This window comes from Cebus imitator, unplaced genomic scaffold (assembly GCF_001604975.1).
Source record: "Cebus imitator isolate Cc_AM_T3 unplaced genomic scaffold, Cebus_imitator-1.0 Scaffold79, whole genome shotgun sequence".
Taxonomy (NCBI): Eukaryota; Metazoa; Chordata; class Mammalia; order Primates; family Cebidae; genus Cebus; species Cebus imitator.
Window position 1 is genome coordinate 6,647,835 of NW_016107394.1, and position 18,701 is coordinate 6,666,535.

Here is an 18,701-nt window from a genome sequence, read left to right on the forward strand (position 1 = left end):
CAAATTGGGCAGCCCCTGAACCAGAATGGTTCAGAGAAGCTCCCATCTGGAATTTATTTTTGTGTAAGGATTGTGAACCTGGGATCCAGATTAATTTTTTTCCTATAAATATGCAGTTGATCATCCAGTATCCTGTACTGAAAAGACCATCCTTTCCCTAATACATTGCAGGGTTATGTTTGTCATAAATCAGGTGACTGTAAATGTTAGTATGTTCCTATAATCTTACCTGTTCTATTTAACCTTGTTAATAGACCTTAATAACTAGTAGTATAAACACTCCAGGTTTGTTGTTACTCAAGATTTTCTTGGCTCTTTTTGGCCTTTTGTATTTCATATGAAGTTTAGAGTCAGCTTTTCAGTTTGTACCTGAACCATTTGGGAGTTTTATTAAAGGTGTTATACCTTACACATCAGATTTATTCCTAGATATGTGATGTGTTTTGATGCTATTGTAAATTATATCTGTAACATCAAAGCTGCAGTTACAGGTTCAACTTGTCAGTCTGACCCAGGAATCAAAAAATGTTATTAATAATATATTTACTTAGCTTTATAGAGAAATACAGTGGGTATAGCATGTTCATTTGATCTGGAGGCCCAATTGCTACCCAGATATATAGCATGAAGTATAAAGAAAGAATTCCTCCAGGATCTAGGTGGAAAAAAAAGCAAGTCATCTAAAAGGGAAAAATTTAGACTGCTTCAAACTTCATAGTAACAGCCAGTCTGGAAGACTACAGCACAATACTTACAAACTTTTGAAGGAAAAGGGGATCACAATATTTTAATTTTTGTTTTTGTTTTGTTTTCTATTGTATTTTGTTTTGAGACAGGATCTTGCTGTTGCCCAGGATGGAGTGCAGTGGTACAATCACAGCTTACTGCAACCCCTATCTCCCGGGCTAAGGCAATCCTTTCACCTAGGCTGCTAAATTTTCTACATTTTATAGAGACAAGGTCTCCCTATGTTGCCCAGTCTCGTCTCGAACTCCTGGGCTCAAGCAGTCCTCCTACCTCAGCCTCCCAAAGTGTTACAGGCATGAGCCACTCCACCCAGGTAACCAAAACATTTTATAGCTGTCATTTTTTAGTATAAAGACAAAAGCAATATTCTCAAGAACTTGAAAAGTCAGAGACTGGGTATGGTGGCTCATGCCTGTAATCCCAACACTTGGAGAGGCTGAGGCAGATGGATCACCCGAGGTCAGGAGTTCGAGACCAGCCTGGCCAATGTGGTGAAACCCTATCTCTACTAAAGATACAAAAATATGCCAGGTGTGGTGGCGTATCCTTATAATCCCAGCTACTCGGGAGGCTTAGGCAGGAGAATCGCATGAACTCGGGAGGCGGAGGTTGCAATGAGCCAAGATCATGCTGTTATAGTCCAGCCTGGACAACAAGAGGGAAACTCCATCTCAAAAAAAAAAGGAAAAGTCAGAGAATACAGTACCTATAAATCTTTGAAACAACCATGAAGATGGATGATGAAATATAAACAATTAAAACTTGATTAAAAAAAGAGGTAAAATAGGAAAAGAAACTCCATGGGGAAAAGACTAGAGGTAGGTACTATAGCTGTTAAAATACAGAACAGAGGCTAAAAACAAAGATGAAATATGGAATTACCATATCACCTAGGAATTTCACTCCTGGTTTTATATGCCCAAGAGAATTGAAAACATATATCCATATAAAAACATGTATGTGAAATTTTGAAGCAGCGTTATTCATAATAACCAAAAAGTGGAAACAATCTGAACAACCGACTAATATGTAAACAAAATATGGTATATCCATACAATGGACTATTACTTGGCAATAAAAAAGAATGTATCCTAGATACATGCTACATGGATGAACCCTGAAAACAGTATGCTAAATGATGCTACACAGACAAAAAAGACTATATATTGTATACTTTCATTTGTATAAAATGTCCAGAATAGCCAAATCTCTAGAGACAAAGTAGATTAGTTATTGTCAGGGGCTATGGGAAGGAGGTAATAGAGAGTGACTGCTGATGGGTCTGGGATTTCTTTTGGGGCTGCTGAGAATTTTCTAAAATTAAATAGCAGCGATAAGTCTAAATATGTTTAAAAAAAACCACTGAATTTTACGTGTCAAAAGGGTGACTTTTATGGTATTTTTTTTTAAAAAAGAAGAAAAAATAAGCATGGAAAATGTGGTTTGCAGAACAAAACATAGATCCTTAGGCCTTGCACAGTGGCTCACACCTATAATTCCAGTGCAGGCCCAGGCAAGAGGATCACTTGAGGCCAGGAATCTGAGATCAGCCTGGGCAACATGGGGAAACCCATTTCTATAAAAATTTAAAAAAAACTCCTGCCTGTGGTGGTGCATATCTGTCATCCCAGCTTCTCCGGAGACTGAAGTGAGAGGATTGCTTGAGCCCAGCAGATTGAGGCTGCAGTGAGCTGTGATTGCGCCACTGTTCCCCAGCCTGGGCAAAAAAGCAAGACTGTCTCAAAACAACCAACCAACCAAGCAAGCAAAAAAATGTAGCTGTTTGATAACGTGAAACATAAACTACTTGACAATGTGGAAATTACTAATAAAAATCAGTAAGTAAGGCAGAGGAGGTGGGAGAAAATTTAAGACTGAATTTCTTCGTGTTTCACAACAAGGACGCATTTGCTACAAAAATTAAACCTGTAAAAATCAGGACAACAATCTTTTTAGTAGTTTTCATATTCAGTTTCCCTTTCTTTTGTTAAATTTAGGTATTTTTAATTCTTTCCTATAAAACTTTGTCTTTTCTTTCTCAATTCATCCATCCATTCATCTCTCTCTGTACATCTTAAGCTTAGCAAACATTAATGATAACAATTTCTGGGCTTTGGAACATTTAATTATTTAACTCTTCTTACACTTTTTTTTTGAATTGCTTACATTTTTTTTCAATAAATATGCCACTTTTTGAAAAGAGTGAGGTCATTCTAAAATAAATAATCTGCCATCTACTATACCCATCATTAAATGTAAAAAGTAAGAAGCACATAATTTTTTGAGTAATACCAGAAGATAAAAGAGAAACTTCTACCTGGCAGGTGTAAGCAAGCATACCTGCATGAGTATATATTATTTTTACCAGACTTTACTGAGTACCTGCTCTGTCCTTAGTAATGTGCCAAATGATAGGGATAAAAGGATGAATAAGAAATGATTCCTTATAGTTATAGCTGATAGTCTAATAAAGCAGTTTACTTTTTTTTGTTTGTTTTTTGGTTTTTTTTTTGAGACATGGTCTCGTTATGTTACCCAGGCTGGTTTTGAACTCTTGGAATCAAGAGATCCTCCTGCCTTGGCCTCCTGAAGTACTGGGGTTGCAGGTGTGAGTCACTGCATCCAGCCTTACATTTTTTGACAGCTTTAATTTTAGAATGTTTTGCTCTATAATGAGTAGAAATCTGCTTCTCTCTACCTTCATTGATTTTAATTCTTATATTTTAGAGTCATAACCAGCCTCATTAACCTTTAGCTTAAAAATCCTTCAGATATTTGGAGACAGCAGTCATTCCATTCCTTATGTTTTATTTATTTAGTAAATTATGCCTTTAAATTAGTCTCTACTCTGAATGCTTTAATGTTTGTTTTGCTTAGGGTGCCGCACATTAAAGGAGAAGCTGAATTAAAGAAGATAAAAGTAGGATGACCACTATCTAGCTCTTTCCATTTTTACCTCTAAGTACTACTTTGAGGTGTGGTATATTGAGATTTTCCTCCCAGAATAGCCTACTGTCATCTTTCTGTCTTTGGAACTTTCTCTCAGGGTCGTCCTTACTCTTTCTAACAATACTGTATTTGTGGTTTGCAGTTGACATTTCAGCTAAATTTAATATTATCTGTATATTTGGGCATGCTTCCATTGCTTTATCTTAGTCATCAGTAAAGATTTTCATTAGTTTGAATCTTAGGCCCTCCTGAATGGCAAAATATTCAACATCTCCTACAGGTTTACTTAAAGCTATTGATAACTGCTGTTTGGATATGTAACTCTCAATCTGTCTGGCTCCCCACCTTACATTTTCATACTCCACCTGGGCAAATTACTTTATTCTTTGTACAGTTTGGAATTCATTTAATACATTCTGAGTAAAATACTCTTTGATATAATTTTTAAAACATTATAATTAATAAGCGCCCTCTGTGTGAACAGTGTGCTAGTACATCTAGTTAGAGTAACATTGGTTATAAGGACAGATAGACCTGGAATAAAATCTTGCCTTCACCTTTTGCTTATTGTGAGAACTTGGAATTGTATACTGTTACTGTTTATTTTTAATAGGGACAATAATATTTCACAAGATTTGTTGTGAGAAGCAAGTAAGATAGCACATGTAAAATATAAAGTTCAGTACCTGGTACTTAATAGCCTCAGCAGGTTTTCCTTTCTTTCTCTCCTTTCAGGGTCTACCTCAAATCTTATTACGTCTATGAAACTATTCCCAATGATCTTACTCCCTTTCCTAAATAGTTTCTGTATTAATTTTTATTTTATCAAAGCAATACATTAAAAAATAGATAAAAATCTAGATAATGCTAAATAACTTTAACAAAACCAGAAGACAGTGCACTTCCCAACCCTTCTTTCCTTCCCAGTGTCCAATTCTAGTCCCCAAAAGCAAAATTAAAAACAAACCAAAAAAACCCAGCTTGATTGAGGTAATTGGTATACAAAACAGACTGCACCCTATTTAAAGTGTACACATTAAATTTTGACATTTGGTTTATACCTGTGAAACCATCACAAGCAAGATAGAACATATCCTTCACCTCCAAGTTTTATTTTATTCCTTTGTGAGCCCTCCTTCTCCATTAAACTGTCCCACCATTTCTCCCCCAGCAACCGCCGATCTACTTTCTGTCACTGTAGATTAGTTTGCATTTTCTAGCCTTTTACATGAACTGTTTTAGTCTTGGTCTGCTAATTCTAACATCTGTTCTGGGTTGATTTCAACTGATTATTTTCCTCATGGACCATGTTTCCTGCTTTTTTGTAAGCCTGGTAATCTTTGATTGGATACGAGGCAATGTGCTTTGCTAGGTGCTGAATAATTTTTGTATTACTATAAATAGTCTTGAATTTTGTTCTGGATTTCATGAAGCTACTTGGAAACAGTTTGATCCTTTTGGATTTTGCTTTTGTGATTTGTTAGGTACGTCAGGAACAGGGTTCAGTCTAGTACTAGCTATTCCCTATTACTGAGGTCAGGCCTTCTTGGCTGCTTTATTCAATGTCCAGCAAGATACAAATTTTACAATTTCAGCTTGTGGGAATAGGCACTGTTTCTGGCTATGTGTGAGCACCTGGTACTGTTCCCTTTAATATTTTCACTATGGTTCTTTCCTGGCTTTAGGTAGTTTGCACATATATATCTGTTGACCAGTCTTCTGCTGAATAGTTAGGGGGTCCTTTAAAGATTTCCTGAGTGCTTTCTCTCTGAAGTTGTCTCTCATATACTGTAGCTCACGAAATCTAGTCACCTTGGTCTTCCTGAGCTCTCCACTTTGTTTCCTCATCAGGGAGCCTGCCAAGCTCCCCCTGAGTACTCCCTCCTTATGCTGTGGCTTGAGTACTCCAGGCAGTAAGTTAGGGGCAATTATAGGGGGCTCCATTTGTTTCTTGGTTTCTTGGGAATCGCTGCCTGATGTCTATTGTCTTGAAAATAGTTGTTTCAGATATTTTGTCTCCCTTCCCCTCCCCTTCCCTCTTTGCCTCTCTTCTCCTTATTTCAGGTAAGAAGATAAATCTGGTTCTTGTTTCTTCATCTTGTGTGGAAACAGAAGTCTGACAATAACTTTGTTTTTATGTATGTATGTATGTATGTATGTATGTATGTATGTATGTATAATTGAGTCTCACTATGTTGCTGAGGCTGCTCTAGAACTCCTGGGCTCAAGCAATCCTCCCACCTTAGCCTTCTGAAGTGCTAGGATTACAAGTGTGAACCATTGCTCCTGGCCAGCTACTTATTTTTTTAATAATTTGGCTCCAGATTTCTAAATAACTATATTATAGTGCTATTTCTGGATCTGTAAATTTAAGATATTGTCTGTTGTCTTCTAGTTATGGTGGTTGGGGATTTTGCTTTTCTATACCATCATTGTTTTCTCTGCCATATTTTCTCAATAAAGTCAGAGCATAGTTTTTTAAATTAAATAAGTAGGCTGTAACATCAATAATATCAATATGGCTATATAAATAATGTGCACTGCTAAGCCAAATAGTGTACTCTATGGTAATATTTCTTTCTATGTAGACTACTAAAAGCACAAAAATTAGCTGGGCATGATGCAGCACCTGTGTTCCCAGCTACTCGGGAGGCTGAGGCAGGAGAATCTCTTGAACCAAGAAAGCGGAGGTTGCAGTGAGCTGAGATCATGCCACTGCACTCCATCCTGGGCAACAGAGGGAGACTCTGTATTTTAAAAAAAAATCACCAAAAATTTGTCCACAGCAAATACATAGGGCTAATATTAATATTCCTTTTAGAAGAAGGGCTCCTTCTTATAGAAAAAGGAAAGACCAATAGAAAAAGTAGCAAAGGGCATGAAATATATTTCATAAGAAAAGAAATACAGATGGCCCTTAAGAACATAAAATTATACGCATTCTCATTCACTGTAAAAGAACCATGCGTCCATGTTTTCTTTCACTACTTTTTGGGCCAATAGATGTGTTTATTTTTTGACTTGGCAATCTCATTTTTGTATATCTATTTTATGGATGTACCTGCACTTGTAAATATGTATGGCTCTTCATTGCAGTATTGCATGTGATTGTAAGAATGGGAAATAACCTGAATGTTTACAGTAACAGAGGACTGGTTGAATGAGCTATAGTACAGCTTTTCCAACACTTCTCTCAAATGCCCATTGGCATTTTTTTTTTGTTTACAAATTTTTAAATTTATCAAATTGTCTGTCCTTTTCTTTTTTCTTCTTAGAAATTTCTTTCCTGCAGTTCTTGGTTCTTCTGCTGCAATTTGGACTGTGTGAATTGAGCCTTTTCTTTACCTCTCTCCTGTGTTGCAGCCCATGTTTCTTAGCACTCGTGTCATCTTTTCTCACGGTTAATTTCCTTGTTTGAGGTCATTACATTCTCCAGTTGATTCTAGAGAAAATATATATGTTGTAAGAATATTATTTTAATCCTTGACTGTTTAAAAATGTTTTCCTCTAACCTCTCAGTTAATTGATTATTTGTCTTGATATTAGCATCTCTGCTGAAAATTGTTCTTTTGAAATCTGGAAAATATTGTGCCACTTTATTCTATTCAGAATCAAATTTATAAACAAAAAATAGTGTCATTTCTTTCTCCATTTTACCTACTTATATCTTCTACTGGGGTTTTTACTATTCATTTGCTATTCATGTTTGCACATTGTTTTTATGAAGACGAGCAAAGATCAAATGAAGATCAATTAATTAAGCCTCTTATGTTTTACTAGAAACAGAAACTAGAAATTAAAACATTACTAGAAAAATGAAATGTTAAAGATACATACAAAATGTAAACTGCGATTTGTTGCTTTTTTATCCCAGTGACAAAATTAAGCCAATTATATATTCATTTTGTCATACTGCATACATGGACCACAGTTTCAGTGCATCGGTGTAGGCTGCCTTCCCCAGCTCATTTTTTACTGTATCTCTGAGGTTCTTCCTGAGATCCTTTTCCTGCTTGTCATCAGAATTTAGAATTTCCTTTAGTGGGTTTGCTGGTGGAAAATTTTTAGTTTCATTTGTCTGAAAGTATCTTTATTTTATTTGGATTATTGTAAGACATTTTTGGTGAGTACAGAATTTTTTTTTCAGCACCTTGAAAATATCTTCCCAATGTGTTTCTGAGAAGTTACTTGTTTAATTATTGTTAAAGGCTACATGAATGTATCTTTATTTAAAGTGTTGTTAATTAACTTAAATATCTTCTTGTGTTTTTCTCTTAAAGGGAATACAGTGAGTAACCTGATCATGATTATACCTCCAATGTTTGGTGCAATTCAGAGTGTTAGAGACGGTCTGGAAAAACGGTACATTGCTTCTTATTTAGCACTGACAGGTATGTATAACACTATATCTAAAGAAATGTACAGTATTCAAATGGTCCATTTTTCTCATTCATTTCTAAAAGCAGTTTTCAATTTTGTGTTATTATATAACTTGAATATATTCTGAAGCTTCTTAGTTAAAACTCCAAAAACCTTGCCAGTGAATTGAACTGCATTTTGAATAAAATATTTTAGAACTTAGGAAATATTTTAAGCATACAAAAAAATAGAGATAATATAACATATACCCACATATCTTACTACCCAGCTTTGTCAGATCCTAACAGTTTATAATATTTGTTCCAGATATATTTCTTTTTTAAGAAAATTACTAGAGGTAAAATTGAAACTCCTTTGTATTCCTGCCTGATTGTATCCCCCTCAGCCTCACAGTCCATCCCCTAAGAGCTAACCTCAATCCTAAATTTGATGCTTATCATTTTCTCACGTTTTCATGCTTATAGAATGTGTGTATATAGCCTTAAAAGTATATGTAGTATAGTTTGCATAGTTTTAAACCTTTTGGAAAGGATGCCATCTAACTTTTTGCGATTTACTTGTGTTCTACTTGTCTGTGAGGTAGAGGACTGTGTCTTAGTCATTTTTGCATCCCCATTGTCTGGCAGTTTAGTGGTCCTCAATAAGTACTAGATGGATGGGTAAATCAGCTATACCAGAGCCTAACGTAGTTAAATCACTTCTGCCTTTTGTCATGTTCTTGTATCATCATAACAAAGAAAAAATACCAAATAAAGTGGATTCTTTCTAGTAGTTTCTTTTTTTCTTTTTCTATTCTTTTTTTTAAAAAAAGATGGGGTTTCACCATGTTGGTCAGGCTGGTCTTGAACTCCCGACCTGAGGCGATCTGCCCACCTTGGCCTCCAAAGTGCTTGGATTACAGGTGTGAGCCACCACACCCGGCCTTTAAATATTTTTATTTTTTTTAATTTTTTATTTATTTCTTTCTTTTTTTGAGACAGAGTCTCACTCTGGTACCCAGGTTGGAGTGCAGTGGTACAGTCTCAGCTCACTGCAGCCTCAACCTCCCAGGAACAAGCGATCCTCCTACCTTAGCTTCCCAAGTAGCTGAGACCACAGGCATATGCCACCACACCTAGCTAATTTTTATATTTTTTTGTAGAGACAGGATTTCGCCATGTTGCCCAGACTAATCTCAAATTCCTGAGATCAAACGATTCTCCTGCCCTGGCCTCCCAAAGTACTGGGATTACAGGTGTGTGCCACTGCCCAGGCCCTATTTCTTTTTTATAACTCTCTAAAGATTCTTTTTTTTTTTTTTTGCTCATAGTGAGTATTTCCACATTGACAGAAAGGACTTCTAATTATCCCAAAACTGTAAGCTATAGTGAATCATGTCAGATTCTACCTTAGATTATTTATTAGATATGAGAGACTTTAATTTCAGAATCTGTTACTCATATGCATTTTAAGAAAGTTATTTGATTTATCTTCAAAAGGAAGATAATCTAAGTCTACAAACTTATCCCTTGGCTTTTTTTCTTGGGTGTTTTCATGATGTTTATAAAACATAAACAAATCACAATCAGTAACAACAATAAAAATAAAAAGATTTCAGATACTTCTAATTGCCGTAGGATAATGGCGGCCTCCTAAGTTAGAGTTTGTCCACTAACTCTCCCACAAAACCATACAGATTAATAAGGAAAACAAATAGAACTACATACAACCCACACTTTCAGCCATACTAGGAGAAAGAATATTATGAACTTCAATTTATTTTAAAATAAGAAATAAACACCAGATGCCAACAGAACTATTTTCAGTGATTCAGACTTGGAGATGTTTGAAAAACTACATGGAAAAGAGAAGAGAGAACTCAAGGGCCTAATTCTGACAAAAAGAGCAATAGAAAGATAAAACTCCACAATAAAGGCAGAATCTATGAAAGCCATCTAAGATCTGGTGGATCACAGTACTGTCTAAAGGTAAAAGACCTGAAAGTGTGTCAGACCTAAGGTGGCAGTTTTAGAAAGGCATTACTTCTGGGAAAGAGATAAGTAGAAAAGGGGAGGTGGCTTTGGGGATATGTTAATGAGAGGAAAGAAGAAAGTTTGGGAGAATTAAGATCCTATGGAAGCTATCTGGGAAAGAGGACCGAATAGGAACAGGTCCGGTCTGTAGCTCCCAGCAAGATTGACACAGAAGGCAGGTGATTCCTGCATTTCCAACTGAGGTACCCGATTCATCTCATTGGGACTGGTTGGATAGTGGGTGCAGCCCACGGAGATTGAGCCAAAACAGGGTGGGGTGCTGCCTCACTCTAGAAGTGCAAGGGGTCAGGGGATTTCCCTTTACTAGCCAAGGGAAGCTGCAAGAGACTGTACCAGGAAAAACGATGCATTCCGGGCCAGATACTGTGCTTTACCCATGGTCTTCACAACTGGCACACCAGGAGATTCTCTCCGGTGCCTGGCTTGGCAAGTCCCACCCTCACAGAGTCCAGCAAGCTAAAATCCACTGGCTTGAAATTATTGCTGCTAGCACAGCAGTCTGAGGTTAGCCTGGGATGTCAGTTTGGTGTGGGAAGGGACATCTGCCATTGCTGAGGATTAAATAGGTGGTTTCAACCTCACAATGTAAACAAAGCCACCAGGAAGTTTGAACTGGGCGGAGCCCACCACAGCTCCCTGGGACAGAGCACCTGGGGGAAGGGGCAGCTGTGAGTGCAGCTTCAGCAGACTTAAATGCCCCTGACTGACAGCTCTGAAGAGAGCAGCAGTTCTCCCAGCATAGTGTTCGAGCTCTGATAAGGGACAGACTGAGTCCCTGACACCCCATGTATCCAGACTGGTAGACACCTCCCAGTAGAGGCTGATAGACACCTCATACAGGATAGCTCTGGTTGGCATCTGGCGGGTGCCCCTCTGGGATGAAGCTTCCAGAGATAGGAACAGGCAGCAATCCTTGTTGTTCTGTAGCCTCTGCTAATGATATCCAGGCAAATTCTGCTGGTGATATATCCAGGCAAACAGAGTCTGGAGTGGACGTCCAGCAAACTCCAGCAGACCTGCAGCAGAGGGGCCTGACTGTTAGAAGGAAAACTGCCAAACGGAAAGGAATGGTATCAACATCACCAACATCAATGACCAAAGGTAGAGAAATCCACAAAGATGAGGAGAAACCAGCGCAAAAAGGCTGAAAATTCCAAAAGCCAGAATACCTCTTCTCCTCCAAAGAATAACAACTCCTCACCAGCAGGAGAACAAAACTGACCAGAGAATGTGTTTGACAAACTGACAGAAGTAGGCATCAGAAGGTGGGTGATAACAAACTCCTCCAAGCTAAAGGAGCATGTTCTAACCCAAAGCAAGGAAGCTAAGAACCTGGAAAAAAGGGTAGACAAATTTTCTAACTAGAATAACCAGCTTAGAGAACATAAATGACCTGATAAAGCTGAAAAACACAGCACAAGAACTTCGTGAAGCATACACCAAGTATCAATAGCCAAATCAATCAAGCAGAAGAAAGCATATCAGAGATTGAAGATCAACTCAATGAAATAAAGTGAGAAGATAAGATTAGAGAAAAAAGAGCGAAAAGAAATGAACAAAGCCTCCAAGAAATATGGGACTATGTGAAAAGACCCAATCTATGTTTGATTGGTGTACCTGAGAGTAACGGAGAAAATGGAACCAAGTTGGAAAACACTCTTTAGGATATTATATAGGAGATCTTCCCCAACCTAGCAAGGCAGGCCAAAATTCAAATTCAGAAAATAAAGAGAACACCACAAAGATATTCCTTGAGAAGAACAACCCTAAGATGCATAATCATCAGATTCACCAGGGTTGAAATGAAGGAAAAAATGTTAAGGACAGCCAGAGAGAAAGGTCAGGTTACTCACAAAGGGAAGCCTATCAGACTAACAGTGGCTCTCTCAACAGAAACCCTACCAGCCAGAAGAGAGTGGGGACCAATATTCAACATTCTTAAGGAAAAGAATTTTGAACCCAGAATTTCATATCCAGCCAAACTAAGCTTCAGAAGCAAAGGAGAAATAAAATCCTTTACAGACAAGCAAATGCTGAGAGATTTTGTCACCACTAGGCCTGCCTTATAAGAGCTCCTGAAGGAAGCAGTAAAGATGGAAAGGAACAACTGGTACCATCCACTGCAAAAATATACAAAATTGTAAAGACCATTGACACTATGAAGAAACTGCATCAACTAATGAGCAAAATTACCAGCTAGCATCATAATGACAGGATTAAATTCACACATAACAATATTAACCTTAAATATAAATGGGCTAAATGCCCCAATTAAAAGACACAGACTGGCAAATTGGATAAAGAGTCAAGACTCATTGGTGTGTTGTGTTCAGGAGACCCATCTGACATGCAAAGACACACATAGGCTCAAAATAAAGGGATGGAGGAAGATTTACCAAGCAAATAATAATAATAATAATAATAATAATAATAAAATAAAAAATAAAAGCAAGGGTTGCAATCCTAGTCTCTGATAAAACAGGCTTTAAACCAACAAAAATCAAAAGAGACAAAGAAGGGCATTACATAATGAAAAAGGGATCAATGCAACAGGAGGAGCTAACTATTCTAAATATATATATACCTAATACAGGAGCACTCAGATTCATAAAGCAAGTTCTTAAAGACCTACAAAGAGACTCAGACTCCCATACAATAATAGAGGGAGACCTAACACCCCAATGTCAATATTAGATCAACAAGACAGAAAATTAACAAGGATATCCAGGACTTGAACTCAGCTCTGGACAAGCAGACCTAGCAGACATCTACAGAACTCTTCACCCCAGATCAACAGAATATACATGCTTCTCAACACCACATTGCACTTATTCTAAAATTGACCACATAATTGGAAGTAAAACACTCCTCAGCAAATGCAAAAGAATGGAAATCATAACAAACAGTCTCTCAGACCACAGTGCAATCAAATTAGAACTCAGGATTAAGAAACTCACTCAAAACCACACAACTACATGGAAACTGAACAATCTACTCCTGAATGACTACTGGGTAAATAACAAAATGAAGGCAGAAATAAAGATATTCTGTGAAACCAGTGAGAACAAAGATGCAACATATCAGAATCTCTGGGAATATTTAAAGCAGTGTGTAGAGGGAAATTTATAGCACTAAATACCCACAAGAGAAAGTGGGCAAAAATCTAAAATCAGCACCCTAACATCACAATTAAAAGGACTAGAGAAGCAAGAGCAAACAAATTCAAAAGCTAGCAGAAGACAAGAAATAACTAAGATCATGAAAAACACTTCAAAAAAATCAATAAATCCAGGAGCTATTTTTTTTAAAGATCAACAAAATAGACTGCTAACCAGATTAATAAAGAAGAGAGAAGAATCAAAGAGATGCAATAAAAAATGATAAAGGAGATATCACCATGGATCCTACAGAAATACAAACTCCCATCAGAGAATACTATAAACACCCTTATACAAATAAATTAGAAAATCCAGAAGAAATGAATAAATTCCTGAACACACACCCTCCCAAGACTAAACCAGGAAGAAGTCGAATACCTGAATAGGTCAATAACAAGTTATGAAATTGAGGCAGCAATTAATAGCCTACCAACCAAAAAAAGTCCAGGACCAGATGGATTCACAGCTGAATTCTACCAGAGAGGATTTGGTACAAAGAGGACTTGGTACCATTCCTTTTGAAACTATTCCAAACAATAGAAAAAGAAGGACTCCTCCCTAACTCATTTTATGAGGCCAGCATCATCCTGATACCAAAACCTGGCAGAAGACACAACAAAGAAAATTTCAGGCCAATATCCCTGAGGAAAATCAATGTGAAAATCCTCAATAAAACACTGGCAAACCAAATCCAGCACTTCATCAAAAAGCTTGTCCACCACAATCAAGTCAGCTTTATTCCTGGGATGCAAGGCTGGTTCCACATATGCAAATCAATAAATGTAATCCATCACATAAACAGAAGCAATGACAAAAACCACTTGATTGTCTCAATAGATGCAGAAAAGGCCTTCGACAGAATTCAACACCCCTTCATGCTAAAAACTCTCCATAAACTAGGTATTGATGGAACATATCTCAAAATAGTAAAAACTATTTATAACAAACCCACAGCCAGTATCATACTGAATAGGCAAAAACTGGAAGCATTCCCTTTGAAAACTGCCACAAGACGAGGATGCCCTCTCACCACTCCTATACAACATAGTATTGGAAGTTCTGGCCAGGGCAATCAGGCAACAGAAAGAAATAAAGGATATTCAAATAGGAAAAGAGGAAGTGAAATTGTCTCTGTAGATGACATGATTGTCTATTTAGAAAACCCCATCGTCTCAGCCCCAAATCTCCTTAAGCTGAAAAGCAACTTCAGCAAAGTCTCAGGATATAAAATCAATACGCAAAAATCACAAGCATTTCTATACACTAATAACAGACAGAGAGCCAAATTATGAGTGAATTCCCATTCACAATTGCTACAAAGACAATAAAATACATAGGAATACAATTTACAAGGGATGCGAAGGACCTCTTTGAGGAGAACTACACACCACTGGTCAAGGAAATAAGAAAGGACACAAACAAATGGAAAAAATAGTTCATGTTCATGGATAGGAAGAATCAATATTGTGAAAATGGACATACTGTCCAAAGTAATTTATGGATTCAGTGCTATCCTCATCAAACTACCACTGACTTTCTTCACAGAATTGGGAAAAATGACTTTAAATTTCATGTGAAACCAAAAAAGAGCCCACATAGCCAAGACAATCCTAAGCAAAAAGAACAAAGCTGGAGGCATCATGCTACCTGACTTCAAACTATACTACAAGGCTACAGTAACCAAAACAGCATGGTACTGGTACCAAAACAGAGATATAGACCAATGGAACAGAACAGAGGCCTCAGAAGTAACACCACACATCTACAATCATCTGACCTTTGACAAACCTGACAAAAACAAGCAATGGGGAAAGGATTCCCTATTTAATAAATGGTGTTGGGAAAACTGGCTAGCCATATGCAGAAAGCTGAAACAATTCCTTTCTTATACAAAAATTAACTCAAGATGGATTAAAGATTTAAATGTGAGACCCAAAACCATAAAAACTGTAGAAAAAACCTAGGCAATACCATTCAGGTCATAGGCATGGGCAAAGACTTCATGACTAAAACACCAAAAGCTATGGCAACAGAAGCCAAAATTGACAAGTGGGATCTAATTAAACTAAGGAGCTTCTACACAACAAAAGAAACTATCATCAGTGTGAATGGGCAACCTACAGAATGGAAGAAAAATTTTGCAATCTATCCATCTGACATTGCTAGTATCCAGAATCTACAAGGAACTTAAATAAATTTACAAGAAAAAAAACAGAACCCCATCAAAAAGTGGGTGAAGGATATGAACAGAGACTTTTTAAAAGAAGACATTTATGTGGCCAACAGACATATGAAAAAATGCTCATCGTCACTGGTTATTAGAGAAATGCAAATCAAAACTACAATGAGATACCATCTCATGCCAGTTAGAAGGCGTTCATTAAAAAGTCAGGAAACAACAGATGCTGGAGAGGATGTGGAGAAATAGGAAAATTTTTACACTGTTGGTGGGAGTGTAAATTAGTTCAACCATTGTGGAAGACAGTGTGGTAATTCCTCAAGGATCTAGAATCAGAAATACCATTTGACCCAGCAATCCCATTAGTGGGTATATACCCAAAGGATTATAAATCACTCTACTATAAAGACACATGCACACGTATGTTTACTGTGGCACTGTTCACAATAGCAAAGACTTGGAACCAACCCAAATGCCCATCAATGATAGAATGGATAGAGAAAATGTGGCACATATACGCCATGGAATACTATGCAGCTATAAAAAAGGACAAGTTCATGTCCTTTGCAGGGACATGGATGAAGCTAGAAACCATCATTCTTGGCAAACTAACACAAGAACAGAAAACCAAACACCACATGTTCTCACTCATAGGTAGCAGTTGATCAATGAGAACACATGGACACAAGGAGGGGAACATCACACATTGGGGCCTGCATGGGGAGGGGGGTGGGGTGAAGGATAGCATTAGGAGAAATACCTAATGTAGATGATGGGTTGATGGGTGCAGCAAACCACCATGGTGCATGTATACCTGGATAACAAACCTGCACATTCTGCACATGTACCCCAGAACCTAAAGTATAACCAAAAAAAGAAAGAAAGGCATTACTGCTGTCATGAAGAAATGCTTTTATTTCAACCCTGGTTTCAAAAACTTGGGTGAATACTTTTTACTTCAATAAATAGTTTACTTCTGTGTAGAAAACAAAACAAAACAAAATCCTACTGTAAACAAAGAATTAAAAAATACATCAACCTCTTCTCCCTTCATTGGTCCCTGAATATATACATATTATTTATATATATATATATATATATATATATATATATATATATGAAACTTCACTCTTCTGACTGAAGTGGACAGTCTTGAATTAGGAATCTTATAAGGCACTTAAAATCTTTACTTTCTATATAAAATAGACCCAAAAAAATGCAGCCTATTTCCATACAAAATTAGTATAAAATGCAAACAGGAAATGAGAATCAAAACCATTTGGCTGATAGAATTTCTTCCCCACAACAAACCATGAAACAGAAGGAAGATGTAATACAACGCTTCTAACTGAATTAAATAGCCTCAAACAGCGAAATGAATCAAATATTTAAAAGCTAATAACAGAAATAGCTCCATTCCTCCCCTCAAAAAAAGAAGAAAGAAAATTAGAATTCATCAAACCTAGGAAAGAAATTAAGACTAAATTACAGTGTGCTTGAGGGAGAGCAGAGTCTACTAAACATTTAATAAGGGCTGTTGTAGGAAGGCAGAGACACAAGCAAGAGAATTAAAAGCAGATAAAGAAATAAAAAGGGTCAGAGAGAAAATGATTGAAATGGAAGACAGGCAAAAAAGATCTAACATGCATATAATTTGAGTCCCCAGGTGAAGTAGGGGGAACCAATGGAACAAAATTTTATTTAAAAGCATAATTCAAGACAACTTTCTGGAAATGAAAAAAGACCTTCATATGTATATTATCCAATATACATATGTAGTATGTATATTTACCAGCTCCAATTTTGCCTAGTAAACTGACTTAGAATGATCAATTTTGAGACATAGCCTAGTAAAACTATTGGGTTGTAAAAATGAAAATATTCTCAAAGCTCTTGGAAATAAGACTTGATTACTTACAAGGGACCAAAAATTAGATTGGCATCAGACCTTATCAGCAGTATACAAAGAAGATACCAGTGGAGCAGCATTTTCTAAAAAATGAAGAGGAAGTATAAGCCAGGGATTTTATATTCCAACCAGGTTGTTCTCCAGGTACTCTAGTTATAGAAAAACAGTTTTAAGCCTACAAATACTCATTGAATACTGTACACATGACTCCTTCCTGATGAATTCGCTGTTGCTGCAGTGTTCAATTTAGTAGCTACTAGTCACATGTTGTAATTTAAATTAACTACAGTTAAATAAAATGTAAAATTCAGTTCCTTTGCCACATTTCAAGTGCTCAATACCCACATGTGGCTTGTGACTACTGTATTGGGTAGTGCAAATATAGAACATCTTCATTACTGCAGAAAGCTCTACCAGCCACACTGTACTAGGAGATAATATCTATCCAGTCAAGAGAAGACTAGGAAAATGTTGGCAAAATGTCTGATGGTGGACATTTACTGTATTTAACTATAGATCTAAAACTAAAACAAGTGGGTTAAGGGCTAAAGAATAGTGTATGTGAACTATATGTTCTGATAAAATAGGAAGAATGCAATCTTTAAAATGAAAGAAGGAGAGAGAAAAAGGGAAAAGTAAAATAAATTCATTGGTCACTCTGCAGGTAATAAGTGGGGCACTTTAGAATATGATTTAAAAGTAATAAACCAGATAGTAAAAGCTTAAGTAAGGGGAAAAAAAAAAGGAGGGAGCCTAAGAGTACTGAAAAAGGCTTAATATAAAAGTAATTACTAAAACAACAACAAAACACCCTGTGTTAGTTTGTTTTCATGCTGCTGATAAAGACATACCCAAGACTGGGAAGAAAAAGAGGTTTATTGGACTTACAGTTCCACATGGCTGGGGAGGGCTCACAATGATGGCAGAAAGCAAGGAGGAGCAAGTCACTTCTTACATGGATGGCAGCAGGCAAAGAGAGAGCTTGTGCAGGGAACCTCCCATTTTCTAAAACCATCAGATCTTGTGAGACTTATTCACTATCATGAGAACAGCATGGGAAAGACTTGCCCCCATAATTCAGTCACCTCCTACTGCATTCCTCCCACAATACACGGGAATTGTGGGAGTTACAATTCAAGATGAGATTTCGGTGGGGACACAGCCAAACTATATCACACCCCATTCCTACATATGAAAAGAATTTATCTTAAAGAGTGAAAAGGAGCAGGGGGCGGTGGCTCATGCCTGTAATCCCTGGGAGGCCAAAGCAGGTGGATTGCATGAGCTCAGGCATTTGAGACCAGCCTGGGCATCAATAGTGAGACCCTGTCTCTTAAAAAAAAAAA

At 37.0% G+C, this 18,701-nt stretch overlaps 1 protein-coding gene across 2 annotated transcripts in view; it reads left to right on the plus strand.

The window, feature by feature from the left end:
* The window catches only part of ACER3 (alkaline ceramidase 3), a 165,082-nt gene that overhangs the window by 63,549 nt on the left and 82,832 nt on the right, over window positions 1-18,701 (plus strand). For both annotated transcript variants that reach the window (XM_017533053.2, XM_017533052.2), the window contains exon 2: window positions 7,977-8,087. In XM_017533053.2, the coding sequence (XP_017388542.1) occupies window positions 7,977-8,087 (111 nt within the window). The remainder of the gene's footprint in view (window positions 1-7,976; window positions 8,088-18,701) is intronic.